Source organism: Pongo pygmaeus, chromosome 7 (assembly GCF_028885625.2).
Source record: "Pongo pygmaeus isolate AG05252 chromosome 7, NHGRI_mPonPyg2-v2.0_pri, whole genome shotgun sequence".
Lineage (NCBI taxonomy): Eukaryota > Metazoa > Chordata > Mammalia > Primates > Hominidae > Pongo > Pongo pygmaeus.
The window spans coordinates 19901052-19922039 of record NC_072380.2 but is presented as its reverse complement, the minus strand read 5'-3'; the positions used below and the strand labels follow the sequence as shown (position 1 = coordinate 19922039).

General features: G+C 43.7%; 1 protein-coding gene and 1 long non-coding RNA gene across 11 annotated transcripts in view; one reads left to right on the top strand and one right to left on the bottom strand.

The window, feature by feature from the left end:
* The window catches only part of INTS10 (integrator complex subunit 10), a 35514-nt gene extending 21186 nt beyond the window's left edge, over nucleotides 1-14328 (bottom strand). For 6 of the 10 annotated variants that reach the window (XR_008504095.2, XR_008504096.2, XR_010127156.1 and 3 more), the window contains exons 1-10: nucleotides 13391-14328; nucleotides 12715-12782; nucleotides 11379-11482; nucleotides 10556-10695; nucleotides 8335-8416; nucleotides 7401-7541; nucleotides 6792-6963; nucleotides 5863-6032; nucleotides 4270-4403; nucleotides 270-423 (exon numbers count right to left, since the gene is read on the bottom strand). Coding sequence is in view for 7 of the 10 variants with exons in the window: in XM_054498076.2 (XP_054354051.1) it covers nucleotides 270-423; nucleotides 4270-4403; nucleotides 5863-6032; nucleotides 6792-6963; nucleotides 7401-7541; nucleotides 8335-8416; nucleotides 10556-10695; nucleotides 11379-11482; nucleotides 12715-12782; nucleotides 13391-13519 (1294 nt within the window). In the remaining 3 variants the exon portion in view is untranslated. Of the gene's footprint in view, nucleotides 1-269; nucleotides 427-4269; nucleotides 4404-5862; nucleotides 6033-6791; nucleotides 6964-7400; nucleotides 7542-8334; nucleotides 8417-10555; nucleotides 10696-11378; nucleotides 11483-12714; nucleotides 12783-13390 lie in introns of all 10 variants that reach the window. The other 4 variants (XM_063668567.1, XM_063668568.1, XM_063668570.1 and 1 more) reach the window with 1 other exon arrangement.
* LOC134739991 (uncharacterized) overlaps nucleotides 14053-20988 on the top strand; it is a 38118-nt gene continuing 31182 nt past the window's right edge. Inside the window, exons 1-3 of the long non-coding RNA XR_010127157.1 lie at nucleotides 14053-14181; nucleotides 15154-15276; nucleotides 20520-20622. This is a non-coding gene — a long non-coding RNA (uncharacterized LOC134739991). The remainder of the gene's footprint in view (nucleotides 14182-15153; nucleotides 15277-20519; nucleotides 20623-20988) is intronic.

Genomic DNA, 20988 nt, shown 5'->3' with positions numbered 1-20988 from the left:
TGGTGGCACATGCCTATAGTCCCAGCTACTAGGGAGGCTGAGGCAGGAGAACTGTTTGAACCCAGGAGGTGCCCGTTGCAGTGAGCCAAGATAACGCCACTGTACTCCAGCCTGGGTGAAAAAGAGTGAGACTCTGTCTCAAAACAAGAAAAAAAAAATGCATAAACTACTGTAATCAACTTAATTTGCCATAAGTGACCTGACATTTCAAGTAGCGTAATGATTTTATATAAAACATTAAACAGCACCAATGACATGCGCTTTCTTACCTTTGTCAAGGAATTCTAGGGAATAGAGCAACTCCCAGCTCTCCCTGGCCAATTTAAAGCTTTCTAACACTTCAATGGAGTTAGCAAGTTCGGCTTTATTGACTACAATGTGACGATTTCTTCCTTTTGCCGAACAGTCTTCATCGTCTGAACTCTGCTTAAAGAATGTGGAGAACATGGTTAATTCAGTTATAGTCATATATGGAAACATATTATTGCTGCCAGTTTTGCCCAAGATATGAATTTCATATCAAAGGATACCACATACATACAATTTTTTTGAATTTAACAATTTAGCTTTGAAAATTAATATTGTTTTTGTCTTTATACTCTCACACATTCCATGTTTACTTCTAAAATTGAGTGAATTTTTTTTCTGATGTTAAATTCTTATGTTTGCTTATGGTGGTTTTAGAGCAAAGTTTAAAAATATCCATTTTATGAAAGTCAAAATTTAGATTTTTACATTGAGAGACACAGCTTAAACAGCACCTGTTTATAGTTTACTTTTTTTTCTAATACATGACATGATTTAATTGGCTTCCAAATAATGGTTTGGCATGTACTGGGATAAAATTAAAGCCTGGGGCTGGGCGTGGCAACTTATGCGTATATTCCCAGCACTTCGGGAGGCCGAGGAGGATGGATCACTTAAGGCCAGGAGTTTGAGACCAGCCTGGCCAATATGGCGAAACCCAGTCTCTACTAAAAATACAAAGTCAGCCGGGCATGGTGGCACGTGCCTGTAATCCCAGCTATTCAGGAGGCTGAGGCACAAGAACTGCTTGAGCCCAGGAGGCAGAGGTTGCAGTGAGCAGAGACCGCACCACTGCACTCCAGCCTGGGCGACAGAGCAAGACTCTGTCTCAACAATAACAAAATTAAAGCCTGCGTCCTCTAAGAAATAATGTCGGAGAATAACTGTTAGTTATCTTTGGTTCACTGCACATGACTCCCCTGCACTGGTCACCCCTCTATCGCTCTCCTCCCCCAGGGCAAGCTCCTGGTCAGAAAGTACATTTGTCTGCACTTACCTAGTAAAGCCCTCTGTATTTTACAACACACATTTCTACTTTTCTTGCTCTTCATCTCAAGTAATATAAAGCCCACAGAAAAGAGAGGGCTACAGAGAAAGGCAGTTATTGGAAATACCGCTGGGTAGAGTCATATGTTTTGCCAAAAAAAAAAAAAATGTAAAGGTAAAAACGGCTCCACTGAATTTTATTTTGCTAAGAATTTTCTGAATCTTTTATTCCACCTAGGTCATTTTACTGATTTAATGACCCAAATTAAATTCTTCCTGCAGATCTTTACTCCACTAAGATCATTTAAAAATATGTGCAACTACATGTATATATGTGTAACAAACCTGCACGTTGTGCACATGTACCCTAGAACTTAAAGTATAATAGTAATTTTTAAAAAAAACTAAAAATAAATAAATAAATAAATAAAAATATGTGCAACTATTGTCACTAAAAGCTCCAATCCTCAAGCTCATCTCAGATAAGGTGGGCAGGAAGCTGTCAGCACCTCCCTCCACTGCCCACCTCTCTTTCCACTTTCTGAGCTTCGTATCTTCCTGCTAGTCCCTGTGCTTGGTGACTTTACCCTACTCTACTGTTCCGCTGCACGTTCTTATCCTCCCTAAGTAATGTTTTTGCATTGGGAAAAACACACCCTTTCCAATCAAAACCTATCTACCAGGCCAGGTGTAGTGGCTCACCCCTGTAATCCCAGCAATTTTGGAGGCCAAGTGGGAGGATTGCATGAACCCAGGAATTCAAGACCAGAGTGGGCAACATAGAGAGACCTTGTCTCCACCAAAAAAAAAAAAACCAACACAACCCTATCTGCCAGGTACTGTTTCATCAGGGGCCCGTTCTTTGCCAAGTAATGGCAACCTAATATCATACACAAACATGCATGGCACGTCTGCTAGTGCTGCAGCTTACAGAAAACATTCCTGCCTCAACACGAGATCAGGAATTTATGAAAGGACCCCAGATGTGGTGGGACTAGTGTGAGTTCCAAATGTTTTTACATTTAAAGAAACTGATTTTGAAATGTGCAAGTACACTCTGAAGCACTGAGAGCGTGCTCTGAAGCAAGAATGCACCAGGTGGGGGACAGATGCCCACAGGAGAGGCCCGTCCCGGCACCAGCCACTTATGATGTCACATGAGCCTGTGCTGTAAGCTGGCTGGAGAACTGATGTGGGCCACCCCGCAACTCCAGTTGTGGGTTACCACCAGGGGACTATGTGATCAGATATCCTAATTACAGAAAGGAAGTCAGAAATCTGGATTGTTATGAGAAATGCTAGGTTTCTATTTTTTTATTTTTTATTTTTTATAGACAGGGTTTCCCTCTGTTGCTCGGGCTGGAGGGCGGTGGTGTGGTCACCACTCACTGGAACCTTGAACTCCTGACCTCAAGGGATCTTCTCATCTCAGCCTCTGAAGCAGCTGGGATGATAGGTGCATGCCACCAGCCAGCTAGTTTTTTTTCATTTTTTATAGAGATGGGGTCTCACTATATTGCCCGGGTGGGTCTTAAACTCCTGGGCTGGTGATCCTCCTACTTTGGCCCCCAAAGTGCTGGGATTACAAGCATGAGCCACTGCATCCAGCCTGGTTTCTAATTTTTAAATACTAGGTTATTTAAACAAACAAAACACTGTGAGCAAAGCAAAATATCTGTGAGCTGAGCTCATGGGCCTTTAAGGTCTGGACCTGCATCAGGTTGGGGCAGACTCAGGGATAGAATGAAAATCAGGACGAAATCAGTTAAGACCATGAAAACAAAAATGGATGGAAATTCCGCATTGGTGGAAGGCCAGGTTATGAGAACAGAGCTTGCTAGATGAGTGCTTGACAGGCAAAATAAACCGGAAGGAAGAACAGCTGGGTCAGGTTTAAACAGCCATCCCATAGCCTGGACACCAAACCCAGGAGGGATCAATGAGAATTCCCTCCTTCACCAGATGCTCGCCACACACCTGCTCTAGCCCAGGCACTACTCAGATGCCCAGGGTATGGTAGAGGACGAGACAGAGAAAATGCTAGGCCCTACAGAGCCTGTACTCTAGTGAAAAAGGGACATAGACAGTAAACCAGTCAGTGAATAAACAACAAAAAACAGACAGCAAGGAGGATGCCGCAGAGAATTAAAACAGAGGAATAAAAAGAGAGAACCGGACAGCTACTTCAGATGGGTGTTCAGGAGAAGCCTCAGAGGGAGACTCGTTTGGGCTGGGACCAAGTGACAAGGACCTAGCCGGGCAGAGATCCAAGGGAAAAGCACTGTAACCACAGAGCACAGCCTCAACAGGCAGAGGCTGGGAGGCAGGGCCGGGCTCGGGGCACTGCCTGGTCAGGTTAGAGGAATGATGATTCTTCACATTCTCGGGCTTCTTGCATCTTTGTGCAAACTTTTCCCTCTCAACAAAATCTACCTCCCAATTCCAACTAACAAAACCCTTCGCCTTTCAGCACTGATTTCAAATGTTGACCTGCTTCATGAAATCTTTTCTGCATCTGCCCATAGGCTGTTCCTGCTGCCCAGCCCACCTCAGAGCTCTCCATTCTGAGGCCAGTACCCCACACTGCACCCTGCTCTAGAGGTCCGATGCCATTTTGCTTTTGTTGTTTAAACTGAATCGATGCCAGTCAAAACATGTATAAGGAACATATACCATGGGTTCTCCACCTCATCACTGACCTTTTGGGTGGTCCTGTACACTGTGAAGTGCTCAGCAGCAACCCCGGCCCCTCCCCACCAAGCTGTGACAACCAAAAATGTCTCCAGACATTGCCAAATGTCCCCTGAAGGGCAAATCACCTCCAGTGGAGAACCACTGACTTAGTAATTATTAATATATCGTATAATTTTAAAACCCAAGCTTTATCGATTTAGCTCCAAAGCCATATTTTACAAAGATTCATCTATAGCAAAGTGTCCCATCCAATCTGTTAATAAATATATTTGAAAGCCTTACCATGGTTTTTTCTCTTCCTTCAGCTAGTTTCCTCTTTTTATGGATGTGCTTATTACGATCAATTTCTACATCGCCATACACATTCGATACATCTTCAAGAAGAACCAGTGGAACTTGGCTCGGGGCATTAGGACCTAAGGACGGGGAAAAACACCAACACTTACCAATGCAGCAAGGAGGCCAGGCGCGGTGGCTCACGCCTGTAATCCCAGCACTTTGGGAGGCTGAGGCAGGTGGATTGCCTGAGCTCGGGAGTTCAAAACCAGCCTGGGCAACATGGCGAAATCCTGTCTCTACTAAAAATACAAAACATTAGCCGGGCGTGGTGGCATGCACCTGTTAATCCCGGCTACTCGGGAGGCTGAGGTAGGAGAATTGCTTGAACCCGGGAGGCGGAGGTTGCAGTGAGCCGAGATCACGCCACTGCACTCCAGCCAGGGCGACAGAGCGAGACTTAAAAAATAAATAAATAAATACAATTTTAAAAAATTTAAAAATGCAGCTGGAAAAGAATACTTAAAATAAGGGAGAAGCTTACTCAACTGTCATGAGAAACGTCATTAAAAATATGTTCAGTGTGATCTCAATTAGGTAAACAAACAAGTATATGCACATAGAAAAAAAAGACTGTACAGATATATACCAAATTGTTAAAGACTCCCTGTCAGTAATAGAATACAAGTGACAGTTCCTTCTTTGTATTTGTTATGTATCTGCAAATTTTTTATAATGATCATGAGTCATTAAAGTACCATAAAAAGACTACCAAATTATACTTACGTTATGGTTACAAATTCCAAACAAAATCTAAATATATGTAATATTATAAGGCAATACATAAAAACGACCGCTGTATTATACCAGAAGGATTGTGGGTGATTTCACTCTTATTTCTATTTTTCAAATTTTCTACAGTATATTTATTCATATACTCTATATAAAATGGATATTTTACTAAATAAATCTTTGCCTATTGTGATGTCTTCATGAAATCTATTTAAATATGTTGTTACATCTGCTGTTTTTTTCTTTTTTTTTTTTGAGATGGAGCCTTGCTCTGTCACCCAGGCTGGAGTGCAAGGTGCGACCTCAGCTCACTGCAGCCTCTGCCTCCCGGGTTCAGGTGATTCTCCTGCCTCAGCTTCCCAAGTAGCTGGGATTACAGGTGCCCACAATCATGCCCAGCTAATATCTGTATTTTTAGTAGAGATGGGGTTTTACCATATTGGCCAGGCTGGTCGCAAACTCTTGACCTCAAGTGATTCGCCGGCCTCACCTCCCAAAGTGCTGGGATTACAGGCGTGAGCCACAGTGCCCAGCCTGCTGTTATTTTCAAAATAGTGGCATTTGATATCTGTATTTAGTTGTGCAGTACCATTACGCCCTTTGATATAGAAACTTTTAATGAAACATACTTACATAAAAACTACCAATTAAGCCAAACTAAACAAAACTAAATCGCCAACTGTAAAAAGGACTGGTACCGCCCCACAGTTATTCGGGTCCAGCAATAGCGGATAAACACTTTTATCTTCCTTACCATCGCCACAGTATGAACCGGCTTTTTGGACACTCTAAAATTTGTAAACCAACCTTGGAAGAGAGACGGCTGTATGCTGTTGACATACTGGAATGCATTCTTAAAGAAGACCAGCATGGTGGAATACACCACTTGGTTTTTATATTTTGCATGTGCTTCACTATCAAAGTTGTTCATGTATCTGCAGAGATCCTTCATTCTATGCAAAATATCTCCATAGCTTCTAAAAAGGAAGGAATGATGAAACTTATTTGATTACTCTGGGCTGGTCAGCAAAAAGTCTAAAGAAAATCTCTGGTGGTACCATTACATGTATCAAATGTTGCCCTAGGCATGTAAAACTATTCTTTATTGTCCAATATAAATGGTAACTTTTCCCTTCTGAATTAGGGTGGTGATCCAGATTTCATGACACAAACATGCTAAGTAGCTTCTCTTTTCTCTGAAGTAGCAAGGAGAGGTTCAAACACAACATTGTCTTAAGAGTTCATATTTCAGTTAGAAATTTTTTTTGTTTTTTCTTTTTTGGAGACAGGGTCTCAGTCTGTCACCCAGGCTGGAGTGCAGTGGTGTGATCTTGGCTCATCGTAGCCTCCACCTCCCGAGTTCAAGTGATTCTCTCACCTCAGCCTCCCGCGTAGCTGGGACTACAGGCACGCACCACCTCGCCTGGCTAATTTTTGTATTTTTAGTAGAGACAGGGTTTCACCATGTTGGCCAGGCTGGTCTCAAACTCCTGACCTCAAGTGATCTGCCCACCTCAGCCTCCTAAAGCACTAGGATTACAGGTGTGAGCCATCGTGCCCGGCCAGAAATGTTTTGATAAAATGAAAAACCATCCTCTTTTGCATTAAGTATTGAGTATCACAAAATTTGCCCAAAAACTATACCTATGCATTACACAGATTTAAAAAGCATGATTTTGTTTTTATAAGGATCCAAAAGAATCAATAGGCAATTCTGGAAATAAGCTATTTATTACCGTCTTCCTTTATCCATCTGCCATTCACATCTCATTCCAACAACATTCAAAATCTTAAACAACCTCTCCCAAGGGTCCACGATCTGGGATGATTTTTCCGTCAGCCCTTCTATTATGTACTTCTGAGAGCTACGTTTGCTAGGTGACATTAAATCAGATGTATCCTGGGCGCCTGAGATGTAAGAAAAAAGTAGCCTACAATTAACATTATGACTTACTGTTGACATGGTACCTGATAAAGAAAGTCTGACTCCCCATGAAAACGCACAGAGCACAGAATTCCAACACATTTATGTTTTGCTCAAGGACCAACAGCAGGCCACTGGTATAAGCAAGAAGTAATTTCCACTACTTCATCATGGTACATGTGTAATGTTCCACGTAATAACATTACAGCTCAGCCAGAAGACTGTTTTGATCAAGGGGTGGCATTGCTTCCAGAAAAGCCTCATCTTTTAACTCTAGTATTTTTTTTCTAGATACCATCTTTTGAAACACTCCCAAACTGGTAAGTATCCAGAGGAGAATAATCAGAACATTGAGGGGTTTCTGAATTTTGCAATATTACTAAAGCCTATTTAAATAAAAGTACAGGGTATTCCTACTTACCTTGATGCTGATTTTCTATTTGAGTAGACCTAGTGACATAATTGATATAAAATTCAGCTGCTTTGTTCAAGTACTTATATAATAAATTGGCAGGTAATCGAACATCATGGTTGTTAATTATTAGAGGAAGGACATCACAAACTGTTGGAGGAGAAAAAGAAGAAATAAATTAATTAGGTTGTCTAACCTAGAGTTCCGATAAATATAGAAGCTTTTAGCGTTCATTTGATGTAGTATCTAAAATATATAGGGGGAAGAAATCCCTTATGACTCATGTATTCAAAATGTGCTGTGCAGAGAGACACCAGTGGCTGGAGTCAGGGAGGAAACACAGACAGTTTTATGCTGTGGGTGAGGGTCCAGTTCTTCCACTGAATTCAGATGTTTATTATTATGCTTCATACTTACATATACAGCTATGCATATTCTTTCAGAGGTATCAAATCTTACATAACAAAAGTTTAGAAGTTGTTTAAAATGCTTTTTTCTTTTTTCTTTTTTTTGAGACAGAGTCTCGCTCAGTCACCAGGCTGGAGTACAGTGGCACGACCTCGGCTTACTGCAACCTCCGCCTCCCGGGTTCAAGCGACTCTCCTGCCTCAACCTCTACGGTAGCTGGGACTACAGGCGTGCGCCACCATGCCCAGCTAATTTTTGTATTTTTAGTAGAGACAGGGTTTCACCATGTTGGCCAGGATGGTCTCGATCTCTTGACCTCGTGATTCACCCGCCTCAGCCTCCCTAAGTGCTAGGATTACAGGTATGAGCCACCACACCCAGCTAAAATGCTTCTAAATTTAAAAAAAAAAAAAAAGAACTTAAATGCCATCACACAGAGCTCCTTTGCCTTTCATATATGAGCTTATCCCTGAACAACACTTACCCCAGCATATTAATTTACCACAGAAGTAATATAGAATACAATTTTCCTTACCAAATAATTTTCTAAAGCAGTTCACTGGAGATTCTTGTTCTTCAATAGTTTCAGCCTCTAATAGTGCCTCCCCAAGGCCAACCTATTTCAAAACAAAATTAATCATTTAAATGTGTTACAGCATAAGTTGTCAGAACTATATGAAGTAATGGGGTATTTTTTTTACTTATCACAGTTTGTGTAATCAAACTTATCTGAGAAACAAATAATCACATTTTAAAGACTAGAAAATAAAAGAATAAAGAATGCACCAGCCACACAACCTAGAAGGCCAAATTCACCTGAACATCTGACCACTCTGTCTTGATTATTTTCTTCATAATGAGCAAAATTCTAATTAACGATGAACAAGAGTGTGATCACACTCTGGGGACTGTTGTGGGGTGGGGTGAGGGGGGGAGGGATAGCATTGGGAGATATACCTAATGCTAGATGACGAGTTAGTGGGTGCAGTGCACCAGCATGGCACATGTATACATATGTAACTAACCCGCACATTGCGCACATGTACCCTAAAACCTAAAATATAATAATAATAAATAAAAAAAAAAAAAAGATGAACAAGAATTAACCAAATGTCTATAGAAATGTAAAGGAAGCAATGGAACTGGAGTTCAAATGATAATACAGAGGTAGAGAGATTTTCTAAGAAATAAGGAAACTAAGGTTATTCTCTACATGAAGATGTATCAATACAGACAAAACGTATCACGTTCAAGATAAGTTCTGAGGTGTAGCCAGTCATACAGTCTGGTGTAGACTGGGCAGAAAGGTCAGAGCTTTAAGGCTACCTTTCCATTACCGATGCCCTGGCATAGTAGATGGTCCCTTACCCAAATCCATCAAGACATTGTTATCAACTTCCTTGCGACCACACAGGGATGCCCCACAGGAGTGGAAAAGTGCGAAAAGATTACATCACACAGAAGGTGAAAGGTCACAGTTATGACCAGAAAGTGTGCTGGGCTGAACGGTGCCCCCCAAATTCATATCCCCCCAGAACCTCAGAATGTGACCTCATATACATCTTACCTTTTTTTAAAAAAAGTATCTTTGTAGACATAATTAATTAAGATGAGGTCACAGTGGATTAGAAAGGCCCTCAATCCAATGACTAGTGTCCTCATAACATGCCCATGTACACACACCTGTAATCCCAGCTACTCAGAAGGCTAAGGCATGAGAATTGGTAGAACCCAGGAGGCAGAGGTTGCAGTGAGCCAAGATCATGCCACTGCACTGCTGCCTGGGCAACGGAGCAAGACTCTGCCTCAAAAAACAAACAAACAAAAAGGCCATGTAAAGACAAAGGCACAAAAGAAAGATCATGTGATGATGGAGCAGAAATTAGAGGAGTGATGAAGCTGCCTGCCAGGGAATGCCAAAGATTGCTGACAACCATCAGAAGCCAGGGAGAGGTAAAGAAGATTCTTCCCCAGAACCTTCAGAGGGAACGTGGCTCTGCCAACACCTGGCTTTTAGACTTCTAGCTTCCAGAATTGTGAGAGTCCTTCTGTTGTTTTAGGCTACCCAGTTTGTGGTACTTTGTTATGGCAACCCTAGGAGACTAACACAAGCAGGTACGGAAATGATTAAGCAGGGCCAGACGCCAGAAAATGGCATGGGAAAGAATAAGACGCAGAGTATGAACGAATGGAGTGAATGGTTTGAAACCTGACACCTCACTGGCTACGGGAAGTTACTAAAACACAAAATGCTCAGTTTCATCATCTGTAAAGTGGGATACTATTTACTTCAGGGGATTTAGGAAGATAGGAGATACCTAGCACTTTCCCATGCCTGCCAATAGCACTCGATAATTATTACAGATGAAGGGAAGGGGCAGGAATAGAATGAAAATAGTCTCCATAGGGCAGAAGCACAGGAAAAACGCATCTATTAAGACTATAAACTCTACGCTAAATTCAAAAGCACATTGTAGAATACAACGGAAAAAGATTACTTTTTACCATATGGATTGCAATAAATCGTACTGTCAGAGCTTGGTGATTTTCCTGATAAAACAGCTTCTCCTGGAAACTTATAAAATTTGGTAAAAAGAATGTCCTTTTAGCTTTACTAACAAAGAACCGTTTATTTCAGTTCAATCTTAACCAGTGCTCTTCAGAAACTTCTGCTTTGTAGCTCCTCACCATACCAATGAATCTGTTGACGACCCATTGTATTTTATATTAAAAGAAGGGGAAGAATCAAATCTCACCCCATGCTGCACCACCGTTTCAGGGAAGCGCCTCAAAAGTAGAAGCAACATTTCTGATCGTTCTAACGTGTTGAAGCATTGTTCCGTGACCTTTAGTAACATTTCACACTGGACCCGACCAGGAAGAGTTTCAAATAAACCTGTACGAAACATATTTCACTTTTAAAAGTTTCTTGTGAACAGAAAAGACTGCAGCAAAAGTGCTGAGTAAGGCATTTTCATGTACAGAACAGTAAACACTACATGTGAAATCAATGCGGTTAAGTTTCACCTACACCCTGGCAGCCTTTTGGGGCCAATAGTATCTGGCACAGGATGTTTGCTGAATAATGGTAAAATATTTGGAAGACTGATCAGATTCAAAAAACAATGATGTATGTGAACGGTCACAAGAATGCCTCTTGCAGGTTGAGATAGAGAGCATGTGCTTGTTGAAGTTCAAATGACCTATGCATCTACTTGCTATTTTATCTAGAATTTGAAATCTTTGACTACAGCAACATACAGAAGTTTAAAGAGAAAGCTTCTAAATTACTAAAAGCTTCTCTCCTGTTTTGTGGAGAGCTGGTTAATCTATAGCTGCTATCTGGTTACTGTAAAACCTGTTAAAAATATATACAATTAATTCCTCGTCTCACTGATAAATCCATATCCTTTAAAGAAACTTAAAGGGTTCTAAGCAAGTCAAGGAACCGAGTGACATTGTTATAGACTTTGGTTGCCAAGAATAAAACATACATATGGTTACCAATACCCCAGGTGTGACATTACTATATATGATTTGGTATTCCTGAAATGGTAACTTATACACCATTATTCTTACTTCTTAAAAATTGGGTTTGTTTGTCCTGTGAATCATTCCTTAATGCTGATGTAATAATGCTGATTTCTCTCCACACCACCGGCTGGTCTGGGAAATTCACAAACCTATTTTTAAAATAAATACATTAAATTAAAATGTCAAAGTCTATACAGTATCCAAAAGAAAAAACATTAGCATTTGGTGAAAAAGTTTCCTTATTCCAAGTGAATGCTTAGACGTGCCAAAACAAACCAAAATAAAAATGTAAAAATAAGAATTACTTGATTTATAAAAATGAGAGTACTCACATAAGTCTTTAGTGGGTTTTATAGGTGAAAAGACAAGTAACCATAATATAGAAAGGACTCCTAAAAGTCAATAAGAATAAAACAAACTATTTGAAAGAAAAAATAGGCAAAGGCAAATCACAGAATACACATAGCCAAAGAGAACAGTTGAAACAATACTGAATCTTATTAACAGTACGAGTAGTACAATTTTTCTTTTTTTTTAATAGCAAGATACCATTTTCTCCTATCACAGTGGCAAGAACTAAAAAGAGACTAATAATATCCAGTGTTGGGAAGGGTATGGGAAAACACACTCTTTATACACCATTGGTGGTAATGTAGACTGGGATCGCACATTTTGGAGAGTAATTTCATAGCGTATCAAATTTTCAAATGCGCATAAACTTTGACTATGAATATGCCTTAGTATCTATTCCACAGAAAAACACCAAAATATGACTACAAAATTGTTGACACACTGAATATAATTTCAAATAATTTAAAACTATCTATTTAAATGTCTACCAAGAAAAGAGTGGCTATGAAATACTACACAGGCATGAAAAGGAATGAAGTGAATCTCTACATACTGATATGGGACGGGGTCCATGACAGTGAGGAAAGGAAACATGCTGCAGAGCTAGGGTAGGATGGTCTTCTCACTTTTGTAACCCCTTCCCCGCAAAACCCGATTTATGTATTATGTATATATGTATAGATATACTGCCTACAAAACTTAACTCTGGTTGAGTTTAGGAGGCACTTTCACTTTTTATTCTCTATAACAAGTAGTGTTTGAATTTTTGTAATGAGCACATATTATTTCTAGAATAAATTATGAAATAGAAGTTTTAACAAGGATAAAACATAAGAATAATAATTAAACTCTTCTGCAAAAGCCACGTCAGCAATTTATGGCAGGCCTGGACTCCTTACTAGGTTTGCTTTAGGTATCGAAGATGTAGATGAACTTGAAGATCTTCCCCCAACTCCCACTTCTGCAGAGAGAAACAAAACCTCATGGAGAGATTCAGTGTAGTAAAAGTGATGTCAAGCGTCCCACTCACATGTCGTACAGCAGCCTCCCGGCGGTGGCGGTCCGCTCTGCATTCCGCTCAATGGTATACATCTCATACTGCAACACACATCAGGCACCCTGGTCATTCACCCCTGCCCAGAAGGCTCCCAGCTCATCCAGCATCGCTCGTTGGCCCTCCCGCGGGAAGGGAGGGCCTGAGAGTGAATCTCCGCCTGGTGACACAGTGCCACGTAGATGGCAGCCTTGCCATTGGGCTTAGAGTGTGACCCTGGGGTTCACTTGCAATCTCAGGCTCCCAGGATTAAGTGGGATAATGTTTCCAAAGTCGCAGGCCCCGAACAAACTGCTGCCATTATGATGAATGAAGGAGCGAATGGCCTTTTGCTAGTGGCGATCATGTGCTGTCTAGGCCAGATGGCACGCTGAGCCCCAGGGACCTAAGCACACCCGACCTCAAGCGGGGTCGGCCGTCTCTCAAGTGCTGGGGAGAGGGCTCCTGGAAGGTGTAGGAGAAAGGCGGGTGAAAGGTGTAGGAGCAAGGTGTAGGATGGGAGGGGAGAGAGGAGGGAGTGGGAGGGGAGAAAGGAGCGGGCCGGGCAGGAGGCGGCAGCCCCCAGGCAGGCGCAGCTCTGGGCCAGGGCAGCCCGGGCGACGGGAGCGCGCACCTCCCCGCAGAGCGGCCGCATGCACTGCCGGGACCTCACCTGGATGTTAAAGTCGGCCGGGTAGAGGCTGCGGGCCGTGATCAGCCACGCCTTGGCTGCCCACAGGTCCTGCGGCACCAACTCCCGGGCTCGCTGCACCAGGAACTCGCAGTCCCCCTGGGCCGACATGACCCGGGCGCTCTCCAGCCGCCAGCCCGAAGCGGCCGGAACGTCTGGCTCTGGACTCTCAGCCTCCACGGCCGCCACCGCCGCCGCCACCGCGGAGGAGGCTACTGCGCATGTCTGGAGGCGCACGGAGGCTAGCAGAGTGGATCGGGAAGGCTTTTCCGGGTTTTGCGAGCAGTCTCTTCTTGGCTCCTCGTTACTTCCCGGTCCCCTCCTCTTCTGAGAAGCCAGAGCATTTGAACCGCTTCCAGGTCACCTCCAAAATGCGGAGAAGTGGATTTTCATTCCTGCGGGCTGCAGCGTGACCCTGGTGAAGTCAGGGAGCATGCGCGGGAGCGGGCAGGCGCTAAGCCACTTCGCCATTTCCATCCTCTCTGGGTATTGCTCAGTTTGGCGGGGGCGGGGGCGGGGGCGGGGGCGGGGGCGGGGGCGGGGGCGGGGAGACGGGCGGTCCCGGGGAATGGGCGGTCCCTGGGCGTCCCCCGGCGTGGAAGGCTGGGAAGAAGTTTGAGAGGAACAGCAGAGAGTGTCGGGGAGGCGGCGGGAAGCATCGTCCACCCGGGCCGGCCTGAAACACCTTCCCCGGGGTCGCTGCCTGCGACTCACTCCCCGGGCTTCGATTTACGCGAAAACTCCTGGGACCGGTGGGGGTGATCGTGCAAAGTGTGAGCTCGGGGGTTCCTTCTCTTTCCGAAATGCGTCCACGTTTTATTATTTCACCTTTATTCACCGGTTTCTCCAACAAACGTTTATTGAGCAATGAAGTACTTGGAAAGCGCTTTGGTGGATGCCGTTCGTGGTTGCTGCAAAGATGACTAAATCCCTGACCCAGCAAGGGTTTTAAATGTTTTAAATGTTCTGGACGTGAAACCCACAGAAAGATAACTACGTTATTATTATAATTATCTCCTCCAGCCACAATCAATGTCCTTTTCACCAAAACTCCAGATTTGTTCTCCATCTAAGAGATGAAAAACATCTAGGAGATTCTCCATCTAAGAGATTCTCCTGCCTCAGCCTCTCGAGTAGCTGGGATTACAGGCGTCCACCACCACGCGCAAGCCCGGCTAATTTTTGTATTTTTAGTAGAGACGGGGTTTCACCATGTTGGCCACGCTGGTCTGGAACTCCCGACCCCAGGTGATCTGCCCTCCTTCGCCTCCCAGAGTGCTGAAATTACAGGCATGAGCCACCACGGTGGGCTTCAAAGCACTGTTTAATATCCCCTAATTATGCACAGAACAGCATAACTGTATGATTACTTTATGGGCCAGGATTACTCAGTGATACAATTATTTTGGCTTTGTAGAATAGAAGATGGTAGAAAATTGGATTTAAACACAGTAGGATAATTTTTATCTTATAAAGTGTAGAGCATAAAAGCAGATTGCTAGCTTGAATTTTTAAAATTATTTCATTGATGTTAATATATGAAGTGTAAGAATTTTCAAATGGTAAAAATGACTGATTTGGTCATTAAACTTTCTGGTTTTGGTCTTCATCAAAAATAAAAAAACAACTCCACACTTGTTCCTGAGCCTAGTGTTCTGTGGAATAACAATTGTGAATTAAGATTTTAAATTTAGAGGCTAAATAAGGAAATTCTGTTTTTGTTTGTTTGTTTGTTTTTGAGACAGAGTCTTGCTCTGAAATCCAGACTGCCACTGAGTGCAGCAGCTGGATCATGGATCACTGCAGCCTTGACCTCCCAGGCTCAAGCCGTCCTCCTGCCTCAGCCTCTGGAGTAGCTGGGACTACAGGTGTGTGCCACCTCATCTGGCTAATTTTTAAATTTTTTGTAGAGACAGTCTCCCTATGTTGCCCAGGCAGGTCTTGAACTCGTGGGCTCAGGTGATCCTCCTGCTTCAGCCTCCCAAAGTGCTGGGATTACAGGCATGAGCCATTGCGCCCAGCCTCTGTATGTATTTTAGATGCCAACCTTGAGAGGGCCTCTAGACTTTTAGCCAGACTACAACATAAGGTTTGTGTTTATTTTCTGGTCAGCTTCTTGATTTTGAATGGTCCCCAGCTAAACATTTCTCCTACAGTGTTATGCTGGCATCTCAAAGTACAGAAGGGAGGTACCACACCAAGTGAGTTTACATCTTTTGGCCTCCTTGCCGTGATCTTGACTCACTGGAGACTTGAGGCGCCTAGCTCATGTTCTTCTCCATGCCAACTTTTTTTTTTTTTTAAGACGGAGTTTTGCTCTTATTGCCCAGGCTAGAGGGTAGTGGCACAATCTCAGCTCACTGCAACCTCCGCCTTCCGGTTTCAAGTGATTCTTCTGCCTGAGCCTGCCAAGTCGCTGAGATTACAGGCGCCAGCCACCATGCCCAGCTAATTTTTTTTTTGTATTTTCAGGAGAGACGGGGTTTCACCATTTTGGTCAGGCTGGTCTTGAACTGCTGACCTCGTGATCCACCCACCTCAGCCTTCCAAAGTGCTGGGATTATAGGTGTGAACCACCGCCTCGGCCCTTGACAACTTCTGAGTCACGTAAAATGCCCTGCATTCAGCACCCGGCTTCAATTTCCATGAGCTCAGTTCAGTGATTTGAATTAAACCCTACATTGCTTTTCCCCTTCCACTTCAAAATCTTCAAACTCCAAGTTTCCTCACATAACTTCTTTAACTTCCCTGCCCTCAACTCTCTCCTTGGTTCTTTTTAATAATTTCCTCCTTTCCCTTCTCCCTGATTTTACCTTCATGGGCCTCTATCCCCTTGACACCTACATTTTCCCCTGAGTGCATCTGCTACCCTTTGGGCTTATTCCTCTCCCACTCATGCTAAACCCTGTGCTCAGACATTCAATATGTTCATGTCTTTGCCTTCTTATCCTGCTACTCTATCCACTATTTTTTTTTTTTTTTTGAGACATAGTCTTGCTGTCTCATCCAGGCTGGAGTGCAGTGGCGCAATCTCAGCTTGCTGCAACCTCCTCATCCTCGGTTCAAGTCATTCTTGTGCCTCAGCCTACCGAGTAGCTGAGATTACAGGCACACGCTACCATGCCCAGCTAATTATTGTGTTTTTAGTACAGACAAGTTTTCGCCATGTTGGCCAGGCTGGTCTCAAACTCCTGGCCTCAAGCCATCCATCCACCTCAGCATCCCAAACTCCTGGCATTACAGGTATGACCCACTGCGCCCGGCCCTTAAACTCCAAGTTTGAATACCACAGCCCTATTTATTTTTCAAGACTGTACATCTGATCATATATGTGTTTTTGTTTTGTGTTGTGTTGTTTTTAAACAGTGTCTTTCTCTGTCACTCAGGCTGGAGTGCAGTGGCATGATCATGGCTCACTGCAGCCTCAGCCTCCAGGCCCAAGCAATCCTCCCACCTTAGCCTCCCAAGTAGCTGGGACTACAGGCATGTGCCACCACACTTGGCTAATTTTTTAATTTTTTGTAGTGATAGGGTCTGACAATATTGCCTAGGCTGGTCTTGAACTCCTAAGCTCAAGCAATCCTCCTGCGTAGGCATCCCAAAGTGCTAGGATTACAGGTATGAGCCAGAACAATGGGCCCAGATAAGTATTCTTTTTTTTTTTTTCTGAGAGGGAGTCTCGCTCTGTCACCCAGGCTGGAGTGCAGTGGCGTGACCTCAGCTCGCTGCAACCTCTGCCTCCCAGGCTCAAGTGATTCTCCTGGCTCAGCCTCCCGAGTATCTGGAACTTATCTGGCTTGTGCCAACACACCAGGCTAATTTTTGAATTTTTAGTAGAGATGGAGTTTCACCATGATGGACAGGCTGCTCTGGAACTGCTGACCTCAAGGGATCTGATCACCTCAGCCTCCCAAAGTGCTGGGATTACAGGCATGAGCCAACACACCTGGCCCGTATATGTATTCTTAAAAACCCTTCGATAGTTTATAATTGTGCTTCCATGGGGTTTGCAGCTAGCTCTCTGCCCCATCATTTGCTAGGAGCCTCCACCCAGAAATTCTTTCAGTTCTTCAATGTAGTATGTTCTTTGTCATTTCCACACATTCATGTGCACTATTTGCTAATATCACTTCTGTCCTGCCTAGAACCTTGCCCCCTGCCGGCCTCATTGGGCTAATTGAGTTTCAGATAACACTTCTCAGGGAAACCTATTCTGCCCCTACCTCCCCTGTTCCCCCCGTCCTTATGCTGTTTCATAACTGATGGTTTACCAGACAGTAAGCTCCATCAGGACGTGGAGCTGACCTGTCTTTTATGCTGTGGCTTTCCCAGCCCCTAAAACATGCCTGACACTTATTGATAGTAGGCTAGCAATAAAATTTAGGTGAATTTTAAATGTCTTGACCCTTCCCTACAAATGTACATAAAGCCTCTAATTTTTTACAAATTTCATTCTGTCTAGTTTCAAGGGATATAGAGTCCCTTTTGTTCAAGGCCAAAATCCTCACCTGTGCATCTAATCCCATACCCTTGGCTTCCTTAGAGAATCTGTTACCAGTTATCCTCACTCTATAGTTTCTGTCTATTTCTCCTGGTATCTTCCAGTAGAGTACGTGTTTGCGTTCGATTACTGCTGTTTCCCATTGATTACAGTAGATGTTGTATGCCCTGCTCAGATTGCCTTTCCAGGCAGTACAACCACTCCCTACTGCTGTCAGTGTTGGCTGCTAACCGCTCAGAACTGCTCCCTTCCGCAGAGAACTGCCCTTAGCTTCCTGGACGAGTTAGCCACTCCCAAGGGGGTGATACATAGTAAAAAGGTTAGTGACCCTGCCTCAAAGGGGGCAAATGTGTGACATAATTTGTATTTCAAAGCCCTCCCTGGTGGATGGGGCCAAGGCTGGATCTGCCTGAGACCACACGCATGCTCAGCTCTTTCCTCTTCTGTATTCTTCTTCCCTGCTTTGTAGGTTTTTCTTGACGAGCACTTTCTCAATAAATCATGTGCTCCCAGATCCCAGTCTCAGGCACTTCTAGGATGCCCAAACGAAGAAGATAGTTATTACTGGATGGACATGAGGTGCTTCCATGAATCCTCTCTGTTCCAGCTATAGCCCCTCCTGCATCACTCATGTAACAGCAACTATTTCCCCTTAGTTATCAGGATCAATCGTCTGACCGATAAAGTAACCCCTTTCTTTTGCACCTGTTAGTTCCATAGTATAAGAAGCCCAGGGCTGGGCACGATGGCTCACGCCTGTAATCCCAGCACTTTGGGAGGCTAAGGCAGGCAGATCATGAGGTCAGGAGATCAAGACCATCCTGGCTAACACGGTGAAACCCCATCTCTACTAAAAATACAAAAAATTAGCCAGGCATGGTGGCACACACCTGTAGTCCCAGCTACTCGGGAGGCTGAGGCAGGAGAATCGCTTGAACCTGGGAGGCGGAGGTTGCAGTGAGCCAAGATCGTACCACTGTACTCCAGGCTGGGCAACAGAGCGAGACTCCATCTCAAACAAACAAACAAACAAAAGGAAGCCCAGATGCTCAGGAGGCAGTTTCACTTCCAATTCAATAGAACCAGGACTATGTTCCTGGGGAAACCCTCCTCCCTTAGGAATTAGAGCTTCTTCCAAGTCCTCAGAGCACAAGACTGGGGAACATTCTGTTAGTGGGTTATTAGTATATTTTGAGAGGCTACTAGCTCCTTCCACCTTTGGTTGATTTAAAGCATGTACTTCTCCATAGGATGGTACCCAACCTCAAAGGATATGGCTTAGCTGACACCATAATTAAGCCTTCAGGAGACCATATCCCACCATTCTCTCAGGCCAGTTACTTCTGGGTGATGGGAACAGGGTAAGACCAAGGAATTCCTTGAGTCTGTTCCCTTTGCTATATTTCTTTTGCCATAAAATGAGTTATTAGGTCTGAAGTGATATTGTATGGGATACAATGGGCTATGGTTTGAATGTCTCCTCCAAATCTCGTGGTGAAACTGAGCTCTCAATGAGGCAGTGTTGAGAGATGAGACCTATCAGAGGTGACTGGAACATGAGGGCTCTGCCCTTATGAATGGACAAATCCATTCATGGATTTATTGGTTAATGGATTAATGGGTTATCATGGGAATTGAACTGGTGGCTTTATAAAAAGAGGCAGAGAGATTCAAGCTAGCATGCTCTGCCCCCTCACCATGCGATGCCCTGCACTGCCTTGGGACCCTTTAGGGAGTCTCCAGCAGCAAGTAGGCTCTTTCCAGAGGTGGCCCCTCAACTGCAGACTTTCCAGTCTCCAGAACTGTAAGCAATAAAGTTCATTATAAATTACCCACTTTCTGGTATTCTGTTATAAGCAACAGAAAACAAACTAAGTCACAAGGTAATGATTAACAGAAAACATACTAAGACACAGTGGTAATGAATAAGGTGTTCTGTACATGGATGAGTGGTGGTGGAACAGGCAGAAGTGTTATGGAGAATTATCTGAATCCATAATGGTATGAATTCCCATGAGGACAAATCACTGCCTCCTCCATGATGGAAAAGGTCCAGTGTCATCAGCTTTCCACCAAGTGACTATCCAATCCTTCTGGGGAATGGTGCCATATTGAGGGTCTTGTTCTGGCTTCTTCCATTGACTGGGCACTCCATGGTAGTTTTAGACATGTCATCCTTGGTGAAAGTAAGTCATGCTGAGCCCATACATAGCATCCCTGGTGCCATGGCTATTCTTTCCATGGACCCACTGAGCAAACCCCAAATGGCTGGTAAAAGAGACTGACATCACAGGATGAGTCATCCTGTTTTCACCTGATTAATGAGATGCTTCTTTGCTATAGATGTCCTCTGGGGAGCTTTTACAGAGAATGCAGCTGTTTTCACTCTTTGTGCCCATTCTGAGTACACATACACCTCTCCTAGACCTCTTTGACACCAGTATTCCAATTTTGTTCTTTTGACATCCCTGACCTGTCAGACAAGTCTGTCAGCCACTGCCCTTGCCAATGGAGAGCCATACTTCAGGATGTCTTTCCACAGTGGACCACCCACTGTGGAACTGCCCAAAGTCCTACCTACTGGAAATATTTTCCTTCATTGTGTTTTAGGGTTACCACTGAAGATGGCTGTCGTTCAGAGGCTGCCTGCCTCCAGATGACCACATACCGTGAACATCCTTGTGTATACCAGGTGCTCCCAAGAGGCTAAGATGTGAGTTCAGGGAAGGGTGGTGAGGCAGTAGATGTAGCCATGTGGCATTCTGAGCCATGGTGATGAAATCTTGTGCTTTTCAGACCTGCTGAGGCCCTTTCATAAATATTGTATTTCCACTAAGTAATAGAATGCTAGTACTATAGCATAGTCGGAAGTACAGTTCCAACTTCACGGTGGGGTCATAAATGATATTTAAGATAATATCACATTCATGATGGGCAGCTGAGATCACATGTCAGTTGGTAGTCTATGATCAGGGGTTCAGTCTCTACCAGACTCCAATAACAGTCTAGGTTCTGGTGTTCAAATGGGCATGGTTTGGGTTTGCACTGTGATTCTTCTTTTAGCCATATCAGAGGCTCC